The following is a 14,401-nucleotide window of genomic DNA, read 5'->3' as shown; positions in this document are numbered from 1 at the left end:
CCGAACACCCTGAATGATGCAGGATCAAGTCCTACGAGCTCAATGTACTTCCTCCTCAAAATTCATGCTTCCTTTTTAGATAGATTTTGAAAATGAAGCAAGAACTATCCTACTCACATTTTCAGTTAAGATAGAAACCATGCTGCTGTGCCAAGCCAAAAAGCAAATAGTGACAGTGCTCAGCTAAAACACAAAAATAATTTGTTAATCTCATTGTCGATTGCCAGTTCTTGTGTGAGTTAAGTTCACAAAGCTTTGCCATTAAATAACTAGGGGTGAAATCCTGGTCCCAATACAGTCAATTAGAACTTTGCCATTGCCTACAATGGGACCAGGATTTCACCATAGTACTTTTTGTCTGTCGTGCCACAGTGTATCGTATTCCACCTTAACTGTGCCGTGAAAGGAAATATCCCTCTGATTCGACAGCTGGGCCTCAAAAACATTAGATAAAAAAGGAAACATGTACAGAAATAGACAAGGAGTAAGACTGAATATATGAGGTATTCTCCCAACATAAGGTCAGCAATGGAAATAGGGCCTGCTATAACCAGTTATGCAGCCTGACAAAAACAAATTATTTGCATTATTTTACAGAGGATATTCTAACAGCTTAATCTCCCCAGGCAAGGTTCATGTTTGTGTGGGTTACTTATTCGCTTAGTACCAATGATCCTGCAGTCCTTCCACATGCAAAAGTCCCATTGACTTCCGTTGCAGTTCCATGCATGGAATGACTGCAGGATTGGATTGTTTACTAAGTAAATAATCAGAATCAGCAGGTTTTGAGTCATATGGGCACCAGATAAGCAGCCTGTTTTGCGGTGGGATTGGGTATAAAATCCCAAATCCCATCAGCTTCTAGCTGCTGGCACAGAGGCTCACTAACAGCAAGCAGAATGGCCTTTCGTTCTGTGCTTCTCGTTTTCTTAGCTGGACTGGTATTTCTTTCTGAAGCTGCACCATTGGTAAGTGTTTTGATATTGAGGGGGCAATTCTATTATTTCAAAGGTCTCGTGATTCATCTGTGTTATAGAGGTCTTGTAGTTAAGGGCAGGGGCTGGGATCTAGAAGATTTGGGCTCTATTCCTGGTTCTGACCGTGATGTTGGGCAAGTCCCTTTATTTTTCTGAGATTCAATTTCTAGAGCTGTAAAATGGGGATAATTTTACCTTCCTCATCAGGGTGTTGTGACATGTAATTGTTTACTACTTATAAAACACTGCAAGATTCTCAGACGGGAGATGCTATTCAAGTATTACTAAGAATTAAACACCGTACAACAAAGTTGGCAAAGCCAATTTTCTCCCAGCCTAAGGCGTATGTCTGAGGCAATAAAATGATTTTTATCAGAAACAGAGGCTGAGGTGATTGGCCTGAACAAATACTCATGTATTATTTTCTTGTCTTATTTTTGGTCCTCATTTAACGATACATCCATAATTAGCATGTTGTGTCCCAGAGCTATTTATGGCCTTAAACTATGTTTACTATGTTTATTATGCAACCATTCCCTGAAGTAGTACAGTGCACCCAATCTAAGTTTACTTTGGTATGAGAAACATCTACTTGTGAACTACACTGAGTTTAGAACACTACTTTGCTTGGAATGTGCCTTCATGTGGATGCTAACCTCTGCAAGAATAGCTTTTCTGTTCTCTGGAAGAAGGTAAGCTTTCTAACTGGCATGTTGAACACACACTATAAGTTTACTACACTACAAAAACCTTTCCTACTTTCCCAAGGTTTCCCATGGATCTGTTGATTCCAAGTGCCCTCTTATGGTGAAAGTTCTGGATGCAGTTCGGGGAAGTCCAGCTGCCAATGTAGCAGTTAAAGTGTTTAAAAAGGCTGCAGATGAAACCTGGCAGGAATTCGCTATGGGGTAAGCTGTGCTATGAAACATTCAAGATGTCTTGAAGATCTCAATGAGATATAAAGGGGATGAAGATCACCTTATTTTGTAGCTTGTCCCTCTTTCTTTGTAAAAAGGATACAGGTCCTGATCTGAAGCCCACTAAGTCCAATGGGATGAGGCCCGTGATGAGAATACATACTATAGGGAGAATTACTTTGAATTGTTCATTTTACCTTAGTGAGGGAATATTTATATTTTTCTCCTAGTTTTTTAAAAGGTGCTGCTGTACCTATGTTTAAACAAACCAACGACGTGTGCCCCTGCCCTTTTATATAATTCAGGGTAGCCATTTTGATATTCAGTAGAGCTTTGTTCATAGAGGAGGAAGCCAGGCGAATCCCACCTCTTTAAGCTTTGTTACAAAGCCCTAAACATGCAGACAATAAATGCCCTTTCCTATTGCTTTCACTTACACAAGGAGAAACTCCTTGGACAAAGTTACAATGGGGTAACTGAGAGCAGAAAAAGGTCCACAGTGTTTGTGGACTTATATGGCACATAGTAGCATGGTATCTGAGTAGCTCACAACCTTTAATGTATTTACCCTCACAACACCCGTTAGGTCGGGAAGTGCTATTATTCCAATTTCACAGATAGGGAATTGAGACACAGAGAAATTAAGTGACTTGACCAAGATCACACAAGAAGCCAGTTCTCCTGAGTCCCAAGTGAGCACCCTCACTATTAGATCATCCTTAATATCTTTTGCTAAAGATTTTTTGACACTATTTACTTCTCTCTGCAGCTTTGAGAGCGTGCCTTGCCTCTGTCTCTAGGTATTTCACATCGCTGAGCAGATCTAAGGAAACTACTTAGAGCTAATCTAGGAACAAGCAGCATTATTTAGAGAGAGAAGCCCTGTACAAAACGTAACTTTTTTGCCAGGCTTCTTATGCAGCATGATTGGATAAGTCTATTGGGCTCCAAAAGCCACACTACACTTTTCTGCCATCATTAGGAAAACTATATTCTTTTTAAGATATGTGTGAGAGCAGTTTTCAAAAATATATATAATTTTTGAAATAATAATAATTGAGTGTACTCACATGTGTAAGCACTATACCCACCTGTAAGTGTCTGCAGGACTGAACCCTACACTTGGCACATTTTAGACACCACATTGTTACAAATTACCGGCCTGTCACAATAATTTCAGGAAAGAACATTTCTCTGAGGAAGAAAATGATGCAAAAAAGGGTGGAAAAACTTGAATGGCAATGGTGCATTGGAGGATTGATGTTGAGGGGGCTGGGATCCCTTTTCTATTTAGATATATGTACAATAATCAAACAAAACATATGCACTCTGGGTGACATTCACCTTCTAGCAAAGGGACCTTCAGAGGTCCTCTATGCCATGGAAACCCTGAGGTACACTTGTGTGAGATTTTGTGGGTGGACTGGCCAGACTTAAAAGCTTCCTCACCACTTGCATGCTGGGAAGGTAGGCTCCATATCAAATCTGAATAGGCCAGTGCAGACACAAATCTTCAAAGTAGTTGAGGGAAGGGGGTCAGTAGTTCTGCACTCACACAAATCTAGTGGTCAGAAGCCACTCCATAAGAGCATGGAGGGACAGCAAGCCGCTATTCAATACCACAGGCTGGAACAGTATTCAGGGCCTGTCCCCAAGACATGTCCATGTATTTGTTCCCCACAAAAGCCCATTTATTCCAGTTTTCACTGGGAGAACCTTTCATCTTGTTTGCCTACCAAGTAATTTAAAATCAAACTAATGCCCGTATCCTTTTTCTTTTACTTTAGTAAGGTGAAAGAGATGTAACTTCGTCAGTTCAATTTAGGGTACATTACAGTGAGATGAAAAGGCAATCAGTGGCTAGAGAACTTGTTAAACAGCAGCAGTTACAAGCAAAAGATGCAATTCTCATTTACTATGTGTTAAGGATGCATAGCTTTGTGGCTGCCTATTCTTATGATTTAGTATGAACTTACTAATAAATGTGCTTGCCCCAAACCCTCAGTCAAGAAACAGAGACATAGTTAAATCTTCACATCTCTTTCAACTTAATATATGTGACTTTGCTATTAGTGTTACCTAATTGTCAACCTTTCCATTGAGGACTTGCGGATGATGACTGCCATGTCACTGTGGCCTGCAGGATTTAGAGTTCTCCTGATCTATATAATTCTGCTTACAGAACGTTATCAGACCTCTGCAAAACCTAACATAACCTACACAAGCTGCTTCCCTCATCCTGCTGTGAGTTTCCAGCTTGCCCCACTCTAACACCTACCCACAAAAGATTCCTGGTGAATGAATTACCACAAAAGGCCACTAGGGGCTACATTCACAAAAGGGTACACCGAGGTGCCCTGCCATCTTGTGCAAGTCACAGCCCAGAGTTAGGTGCCCAGGCTCTCTATACTCTCACTCTATGGGGCGAGGTAGGCATCTAAGAATGGGATTCACAGAACCCAGCACACTGAGCTGAGCTGCCCACTCCAGCTAACAGATAACGCCAAAGAAAGTGGTGTGGCCTAAGCCCTCCCCCACCCAAGTTCAGGTCAGAGGGAGACCTCTATCTCTGCTTGGGATTCATAGCTGTGAACCCCTCTCCTGGAATTAGGTGCCTAAGCCAAAGTCAGTGGATTTTAAAGAAAAACTGAGGATGAGAAGGTACCCCCGGATCATTTTTTGAACTAGTGGCTAGAGCACTCACCTAGGATGTGGGTTTCAGTTACCTACCTCTGTGTGATATGGAGCAGGGATTTCAAGTTGGGTCTCCCACGAGCATGCCCTAACCACGGGGCTATAGGATATTCTGGAGCTCTCTCAGTCTCTCCTGTTGAAGCTGTTTCACTCTGTATAACTAATTAAATAGTCATTGGAATCTGGATCTCCCACCTCCTGAGTGCCCTAACGAGCGCATTCTTTCTGCCTAATGACTCTTTAATTATTCCATTTTAATACATGTTTCTTGGCTTAATATTAAGCCACCTACTGTAAAAGTAGTTGTCCTCTCTAGGGTGGCAGTTTAATGCCGTATTTCTCAGGTCTTCCTTTAAAGCCAGAATTGGCCAACTATTTAGTTAATCCAAAGTTAAGACTTAAATTTTTTGAGCAGAAGGATCTTTAATAATCATAATTCATGACTGAATATTTGCTCTTTTATTGTTAATTTTGAATTTACTACAGATTTTTAAACTAAAGTAAAAAACCAAAACCCTCTTTGCCCTATTGCTTTGGATTATTTGATGGTTTTGATCATCTTAATTATTGTAAAGCATTCTATAGCATCCCTGTGAAGAATGCCACCATATAAAAGCATGTTGCTGTTGTTGAAATTAGAGTTGGTAAAATTTTTCACACAAATGATCTCCCCTCAGAAAATATGAGTTAGTCAAAATCAAATGTTTCCCCAGAAAACGTAAATGTTGACTACATTTTTCAATTTTCCAGTTGGGAGAAGTGAACCAAAAATATCATTTTGAATCACCATTTCCAAAGGAAAATGTCATTTGTCATGTCACATTATTTCAATCAAAAATGTCAATTTTTTATTTGCTGTGACATTTGATTCAAACTTCTGGGAATTTTTTAATTCACAAAAATTTTCAATGGTTTGGCTTTACATTCCAATTAAGAACAGAAATCAATTTTGAAATGTCAAAATTTCCCCTGGGATGAAAATTATGTTTTCTGAACTGCTCTAGTTGTAATGTACTGAAAAGATTCCCTCTTGTATTCATGACCAGAACTTCAGACCATCAGAGAGAAACCCAACAAATATTTCAATTTTAAATAAGACCCAGTGTATGATGGCAGGTGAATCTGGGAATATGTTATTACTTCACAGATCTTTGGAATATCTGGATACAATCAATAGATACTACAGTTAGGAAGTGTTATTTTTAATGGTATATTATGTTATGGCAATGGCACTTATAGTGTACATATGGAAAGGTACCTGTTTCAGGGTATGTACCTATAAGAATAAATAATTACTGTCATTCTTTCCCTTAATATTACATCCTGCTGTATTAAGAAAAGCACCTTGAACTTGGAATAACTGTATTTAAAAGGCAGGAGGAAAGTTAGAATACAACAAGTGACTTTATTAAGAAGCTTAATTCAAACTGAGTTTAACGGAAACTATGCAAGGAAAGCTAATGCCAACTGAGAAGTTCTGAGGCGGGAGTATGGTCTAGTTGTTCAGGGGATTAGCAATCAGGTAACTATTTTAACTCTTTCCTTGATTGTCTTTGACCTTGTCACTTGCACCCTCTGTGCTCACATACTTTTGAAAATATAGCTCCTATCACATATTTTAGCAATTCCCTTTGCCAAAATTAGGTTTTTTTGTGGATTAATGTTTGAAGTTTGAAAACAAGCTTCTGTATATGCATTTGAATCAGTTTATGTCACAAATGTTACTCTAAGTCACTATTTCATTCTGTTGAATATGGTCCAAATTAATAGTATGCCTGCAAACATTTGAGGGCATAGTTTAATTTCAGTATAGCATATGCCCCATGAAGAGAATAAATGACATTGATTTCAAGGGGACATTACACACAGCAAATACATAAATCCCAGACAGCAGGAATGTAGGTAAGAAAAAGAGTTCAGTCACCACACACAGCTTATAATGAAAATGTCCCAGACAATTGGAACAGATTTTTGAGCTCTACTGGCTATTTCACCTTAATCCATGAAAGAGAGGAATGCCCATGAAACATCACCCTGCATTCCTTATGTGCAAAGTGAAAATGCCTTCTTTTCTCTCTCCTTCCTTCCATCCCCTGTATATATGATTAAAACATTTTTCTAAAGGAATTCAGACAAATCTGTTCTTCATTCATATGATTTCTGGAACATGGAGAAGAACAAATAACAAAATACCCTGAAGTAATCAATCTTCAAATGCAGAAACTAAATGTGAATATACAACTAAGACAATAAATGGTTTAATATTTAGTTATGCTTAAACAGGTAACCAACCTGGCGGTCCAGGCCTTGTGTTTTTGCTCTGTCAAGTATGCAAGCAAAGAATATTTCCCAATGAAAATGGTGGACGTATCATTTTTGAGATACTAAAACTAAATGCACGATAAGATACCGTTGTATGCAAGCCTGCACTTCCACTGTTTACATTCTATTAATAGGTTTTTCTCTGTTAGGCAGAACCTGTTGTACTGAAAATATAAATCAATTTCACACTCACAGAGGCTTTGTTTACAATCTGTTGATTGAGGCCTTGAGAAGCTACACCACTACAATGATTAATACCAATAAAGTCAGCTATGTCAGAGAACCTCGTTACAACTCAGCAGTCCCCTAAGCTGCTTACAAAATTGCTCCAGTTTGTTGCACAGATTGGTATAGCTCTAGTCTAGTAATGATACATGGTTGTGATCCAGACTACAATGAAGATTGGAACTATGCTTGTAACCAGGTCAGGGGATGACCAGGTTGTAACCTTTATGATTTCATTTGTGTTACAGAGTCTTAAGGTACATCTACATTGCAACTGTGGGGTGTGATTTAGACAAACAATTGCTGTTTTTCACTGTGCAACAAAGACACATTTTTAAAAATTCAACCCTTAATTTGAAAGTATTGTTTTTTCTATCGCATGACTGCAGGAGGCTCACATGCTATGTTTTGCCTTCTTCATCAGACAGCGCGCCAAGAGTGGATAGAGAGGCTCATTATAAACAAAATCTACGCTCCTGAACAGATATTTACAACTCTCCTTTTGCAGATCCTAAGTTAGGACAAACTTCTGCATCACTGAAGTCCCCGGAGAGTTTTGCTATTGGCTTTTATGAGCCCATCATCAGCCCCTAAGTCTTTTTCCTGGCACTACCAACATACACTTGGAAATAGACTGGGGAGCAGATTGCTTGATGCAAAATTCCCTGAGGCACTAGAATGGAGGTAATGACACTAGATGTAGACTCAACGTGGGATTTTCAAAAGAGCTTAACATTGGTCTAACTCTGCTCCCATTGAAGTTAAGAGCTTTTGAAAATCCCACCTTCAGAAAACTACACAGCTTATAAGTAAACACTATGCTCAGTAGCTCTTCCCAAAGATTGTCATAATCACAATTTTAAATGATTTAAATGAGACATTAGCAACCAGTACAGCAAAAGGCACTGAAGTTTGAGAAGTAAAATACCTATTATTTCATCTGGCTTATCTCTTGTCAGTACCAGCTTGTTCACTATGTTCCATTTTTATAGATATTTCAGACAATTTATTGGCAATAAGTTAATTTTGCTCTTGATTTCATGACTGTCATGTGTCATTCACTCTTTGGTATTTGCAATACACACTTGAACCATAATATCCAAATTCCTACTTTTGTAACATACTTCAGAAAGCTACTGTTGCTGTCTCTCCCCCTCTGACAAGCTGCATTAGCCTCTTGTACAGTATCCTCTTTCTACTGCATACTAATCCAGCAATCTTTGCATCCAAATGACCATGGAACATTTTAGTCCCAGGCCTAAACTAGAAATGGGATCACGTTGCAAAGTCTAAATCTACTGTCCATCTTCTCTCATGTTCTGGGTTGTTCACATCTGATATATTGGTTCAATATATTAAAAAAATACAGCTTAACTGCAAAATTCAATTTGGACCCAGACTTTTCCGATATTCAGTGGTTGTTCTAATGAGAGATTTTGGTTCAGACTCAAGTGTTAGCTTTAACTGAAACAGGATAATGTGATTAAATAATTAGCACTCTCAAAACTCAGAGTTTTCTGCAGAACCTGACTTTTCCCTTTAATGAGTGCAAGTACCAATGAGCATTCACCAGTTAATTACTCTGCCTTTCTTTTTTGCTTCACTGAAAGTTAACCATGTGCAAGTCATAAAAATTATAAATAAAATAAATGAACCTTGTTCAAGTCAGGGATCACACCCTTTCATCATAATTATACATTTTAAATCAAAAGTTTGGATTGTTTCATGTTTTAGTTTACTCTAGATACAGTTTATTTTATTCCCATTGGACCAAATCCTGGTCCCAGAGGGAGTTTTTACATCAACTTCAAGGAACTAGACTTTTCCCCTAAGGTATAGAATCCCTTTACTTTGTAATTAGAGTAAATCGTCCTTCATTGAGACTATTTTCCTCCATTACGATTCATTTTGGGACACAAGTAAAATGGTATGTATTGAAAGAAGAAGTGGGAACAATACAACTGATTTCTTCTCTGATCATCATTAGGCTCTTTCATTGTCTATCCCTCTCTTCCATCTCCCACTCTATATTATCTGCCAGGACAGCTGTTCTCACAGCTGATGATAGGACTGGTGAGTCCTATTAGCTTTTCAGGCTTCAGACCCATTCTTTCTTCAACAACATCAGTTAATTATACAGGATTGTGAAGTTATTTCATTCATAAATATTTCAAGAGGAAAAGGCAAAAAGAAAAAAAACTTCATTTTTAGTTAAAAAAGAATTAATTGTTTATACTGGCTAAATCACATCACAAATTCCCATTCCTTTCCCTTTTTTCTGTTATAGCCACCTGTTGTATTTTATCTTAAACTTGAATGGTTAAATTAATAATACTAAAATAGAGGTTTTATCATCATCAGAACATAAGAAAATTCCATTCAGGGTCATGTAAAAATGTGGTAGTTAGATTTAAAATGTTTAGCCTTGTATGCTTATAACAATTAGTCAGCAGATCTTTTCCCCCTCAAAAAATCTTCCTCCCTCCGTAGCTTTATCATGGCAACTGGCATGTCTCATGGCAATCCTTTTCCTAGGCTTCTAATTTTCAGTTCCAGGGCACACATAATACAAGGAAAGCACCAAATTAAAATAGGCCTTACCCATAATGCATGTCATAACAGCAGCAATGATAAAAAAGCTTTGTGAAACCCAGGCTTGATTTGTGATGTGTATTCATGAACTGGTAGCAAGGATAGATGACTGTGTGATGCAGTGACATGCACAGAAGATAGGGAATTATTGCAGATGACTAGAACTGTTCAGTGGGGTCCTAAGAACCAGGCTTCACATCTGTGCTATTTCACGTGCCACGCTACCTACTGCCATTATACATCTGAATAGCAAGATAAAGTATTCACGTGGATATTTATCATCACAGGAAAACCACAGAATTTGGGGAGATCCATGAGCTCACAACGGACGAACAATTTGTAGAAGGGTTATACAGGATTGAGTTTGACACCAGCTCTTACTGGAAGGGCGTTGGCCTTTCTCCATTCCATGAATATGCTGACGTGAGTATTCGTGACTATGCCTTAGGTCTTACATATTGAACAGAGCACCTGCTTAAAAAAAGTTCCATATTCCGATAAAGTACAAAGAGTAGCATTATGCATTGCAGTGTTTCACCATATCATACAGCATCCTGTGGAGAAAAAGTGCAATGCATACAACAATTGGAATCAAAGAGTTCTCGCTTAAGTTAATGGGCCAAATTCTCTGTTAGTGTAAATGGGCAAAACTCCACTGAAGTCAATGGAGCTGTGCCCATTCACATCAACAGAGAATTATGACTCGTACTCAAATCTGTGCCTCACTCAAAGACATTAAAGGTTTAAAATGTTCTGCGGTATGGAAATGTTTTTATCTTTGCTGAGATGGATGCCAGGTTTCGGAGACCCATAATGAATGGCATCAATATAATATAAATCATATAAGGGTCTCTATTCACACCTGAGGCATTTTCTTGGTTGGAATAGCAACTCCAGTTTCTGTAATCTGAAAATCACTGAAATCTCTTCAATTTGATGTATAGCCACAGATAGTCAGCTATATTATCCAATATTTTTTACCTGCACATCATTTGTTTGTAAAGTTCAAAGTGCATTTTTCCCCAGGTCACTTCTAAAGTATGTGATAGAGAAAACTGCAGCAAACGTCTTTGAATAAATTAAAAGCAAAAGGGGAAAAAATAGACAAGGCTTTTAAATGCTATTCTACACAAATTTCCTAAGAATGAAGTAACATCAGAAGAACTGAGGTATAATTGTGCCTTGTATTTTCCTTAGCTGGCAGTCCAGCACTTCTTTTTATATATAAAATGTTTACATAGAGCTTCCAGGAAAAAAACAGCCTTTATTGCTGCTTGCCATTGAATTCAATTCACATTTCCTAAAAGCCTAACCAAATATTCTGAGAAGATCTACAGGACATCATACATTGAATTTTAAATCACACGCTTGTTTTACATTGCTAAGGATTGATCCTGCAAGGTACTGAGTGTGCTTCCACTGTTTTCTGAGACTTAAAGGGTACTCAGCCCCACACATGACTGAGGTGTAAGGGCCTGATCCAAAGCCCAACTAAGTTAGTGGGACTCTTTCTATTTACTTCCATTAGCTTTGGACTAGACCCTGAACCCTCTAATCAATATTTAGATTTATCCAGGCATTAATTTGTTACAATATCTTGCATCTACTTTATTGGGTTTGCATAATTAATGAAAGATAAAACCAATAACTGAAAGAAATCAGCCAAATACTACTCAAGGGGAAAACTGTATGCTACATCTAACACTGAGGTAGTTTTGGAGCATATATGTTGTGCTTCAAACTTACAAGTGTTTTCTCTTCCAGGTGGTTTTTACTGCTAATGATTCCGGTCATCGTCATTACACCATTGCTGCTCTCCTCAGTCCCTTCTCTTATTCAACTACTGCAGTCGTCAGTAACCCACAGGAATAAGTATGCACTGAAATCATCCCCAAATATCCTTCATTGATAGAATTACTATATGTTTTAGGAGGAAGTTATTTCCTATAACTAATGGCATGCCTTTTTGCTACGGTAGTCTTTATCATTTAGTAACCTGGCTAAAAACTCAGGCAAGTCAATAAACGTTTTAAAGAAGAAACCGTTGTGATTTTATCAGTGATGTTTTACTTTGTTCAGAAGAGGCACATTTGTGTTGATGTGCAAAAGAAACTTTGTAAAAAACAAAAAAACATTGACTGGACACTCAGACCAAACCAACTCTCGACTTGGTACATTAACCTGTAATCGGACTCCCTCCCTGCACTGTTAGAAAACAGATCCATTCGTTATCTTATTCTGTGATGTCTGGTGTTTGAAAGCAGTTAAATTCTGCAAAATATGCAGTGGATTTCAAGCGCAATATTCTCCTGTCAGCATACATGCTTAAACCTCAGAGATAGCTGGCCCAATAATAATCATATTTATTTATTATTTGTATCATGGCTCTGATGAGGGCCAAACTGAGAGTGGGGCCCCATTGTGCTAGATGCTATACAAACACAGAAGAGACAATTACAACAGCACCAAAGGGTTTAAATTCTCAATAGAAAAGCTAGATGATTAAGGGTAAATGAAAGGGGATATAGCATACAAACAGAGCACACAGAGTCCTGGTTTTTATCATGGACTTTTGTTCAAAATGCTAAATGCATCCAAACATTAGAAAGAATTCATTTAATATATGCGGTTTTTAAATCTTCTCAAAAAATCTCTGCACTTGCCAATGTCAGCTGGAAGTAGATATAATGAAAGGAAGTTGTCCCTGTTTGAAACAAGAAAGTACCCCAGTTAGTCCCTTTTGAAGACACAGTGATCTTATACTCAACTTGATCTTCTGAAGATTTCTAGCTGGAGTTCTATGAAACTTCATGTTAGTTCAGTCCAGATCTGACATGAAAAAGACCCTGCAAGATTTCATTTCAAAACCAAATGTAAACAAAATAGCTATACAAATTAAATACTAGCTATTCTTCACCTGAGCTTTAAGGGAAAAATGCTAAGACAGATTCATGACCTTTTAATAAAGTTATCTACATAACAACTCAGGAGAGATTTTCAAAAGTAAGCATGGGTTAAAGTGCAGACTGATTGTGCGTGAATCAGCTGAAGTCATGGAGAAATTGATTTTGGGGGAGGGAGGGAAGACAATCATTTGTCTAGACTGGTGGATTAGTCTGTTGGATTGAATACGTACAAGAACAAAAGTTTTGTTCTAGTAGCATACCAGTGACTCTACAGACAGATAATGAAATAGTACCTCCCAAAAATAATCAGTGCTCATTTGCTAGTGACCTTGGTGTTCAAATTCTTTAAATTGAGAGCTTGTTCAGAAAAATGAATACCATGTGAATTAATAAATCACATAAGTACTGCAGCAACAATTAACTATTTGGATTTCCCTGTTTTCTGGACTCTGCCCTTGTTACACAACTCTTACAAACGTAAGTCAAATATTTCCACTTGGTGCTGTTTCAATGCAATATGATTCAAAGGTATCCAGTTTTTGTAAATCTTATTCTGGAGCTTGAAAAACAGTATGTTTGCACTTGCTATTGCTACATCCAATAACTACATATTTATTTGACAATAATTGTATATAGACAACAAAATGTGTTTACCTAACCACATTCAGTTATCCACCTAACTCTAGGTTTAACACAATTGAAGACTACATACACGTGTTAAAAACAAAGACCAGAAAAAAACAGGTCCTTGTTTCAGTGCTCTGTATGGAGCACATCTGCTTAAAAAAAAACTTCTCCATCCAGGACTCTCAAATGCATCACGTCCTTGTCCTGATGCCAGTCCGACAATCCTTTGTGGCCACATCCCACAATATTTTGGGGACACAGCAAAAAAACATGGCTTTTGTGAGGGTGGGAACTGATGATGTGTAGGGTGATTGCAGAGTGAAGGGTGTTTAGGAAATTTCTGGAGGGGTTAGACTCTCCTTAGGGGAGCTGCTGGCTGTTTGCCCACCCAGTGTGAGGGCTAGATGGTCTTGGTGATTGATGTTGTTTACCAGTGACTGGTTGGGGAAGAGCTTTACATAAAGACTCCTATGGAGAAAAGTCAATGACAGCATTAAAAAAAGAATCCAGTTGATCACAAGCATAGAGTGACAATTAAGATTACAAAATAAAGTACCAAATTAAAAGAAATCTCTTTCAATTTTATGGGGCAGCTTTCCATGTGCAATTAATTTTGGCCATAATTTACTACAGGTATATATAATAGCGTTTAAATCACAATTTGACAGTACCCTGAGAACAGGTAGCTAGATGTCCACAAGCCATTTGCATCCATTTGGGCATGGAGGGGAGATTGGCCACCACCTGTCATGCTTCCACTTGCCCTGACACAGCTGCACAACTATGGAGAGGCAGTCTAAGAGGATGGAGTGGTCCACATTGATGTCAGTGCTGCTTTCAGCAAAGAATGAGAAGAGTGACAGTTTTCATGAGATAAATTGCAAAGCTGCTGATTATATTGATGAGAGTATTTTCCATGTTATGACCAAAATGAAATCCGGACTGCAAATGAAAAGTATATTACTGTGCAAGAGAGAAGGAAAATCTACTGTCTCACACATTGTCAAGCCCCCACACATACAGCACATCTTCAAATGCAACGTAAAATAGATCTGGAAACATGGAGGGGAAATAGGCCATTTACAATAAAGTAATTGTAATCAGTGGACCAGCGAAGCAAAATGTGAGCCACCTTATTTCA

General features: G+C 38.2%; 1 protein-coding gene across 1 annotated transcript; it reads left to right on the top strand.

The window, feature by feature from the left end:
- The first annotated feature begins 815 nt into the window (after positions 1–815).
- Positions 816–11,768, top strand: LOC137151463 (transthyretin). The gene is made up of 4 exons (XM_067545732.1): positions 816–968; positions 1,746–1,885; positions 10,015–10,150; positions 11,492–11,768. The coding sequence occupies exons 1-4, from the start codon at positions 900–902 to the stop codon at positions 11,597–11,599; spliced, it is 453 nt and encodes a 150-aa protein (XP_067401833.1). The 5' UTR covers positions 816–899; the 3' UTR covers positions 11,600–11,768.
- The last annotated feature ends 2,633 nt before the right edge of the window (positions 11,769–14,401 follow it).

This window comes from Emydura macquarii, unplaced genomic scaffold (assembly GCF_026122565.2).
Source record: "Emydura macquarii macquarii isolate MOO-44397 ecotype Brisbane River unplaced genomic scaffold, CSIRO-AGI_Emac_v2 contig_212, whole genome shotgun sequence".
Lineage (NCBI taxonomy): Eukaryota > Metazoa > Chordata > Testudines > Chelidae > Emydura > Emydura macquarii.
This window is presented reverse-complemented; position numbering and strand designations above follow the sequence as displayed.

Bases quoted from the DNA above. Each gene is read 5' to 3' on its own strand.
- LOC137151463 (XM_067545732.1), top strand. From the start codon at position 900: ATGGCCTTTCGTTCTGTGCTTCTCGTTTTCTTAGCTGGACTGGTATTT. The intron at 969-1,745 runs GTAAGTGTTTTG...TACTTTCCCAAG, and splicing joins TTTCTGAAGCTGCACCATTG to GTTTCCCATGGATCTGTTGA. The intron at 1,886-10,014 runs GTAAGCTGTGCT...TTATCATCACAG, and splicing joins TGGCAGGAATTCGCTATGGG to GAAAACCACAGAATTTGGGG.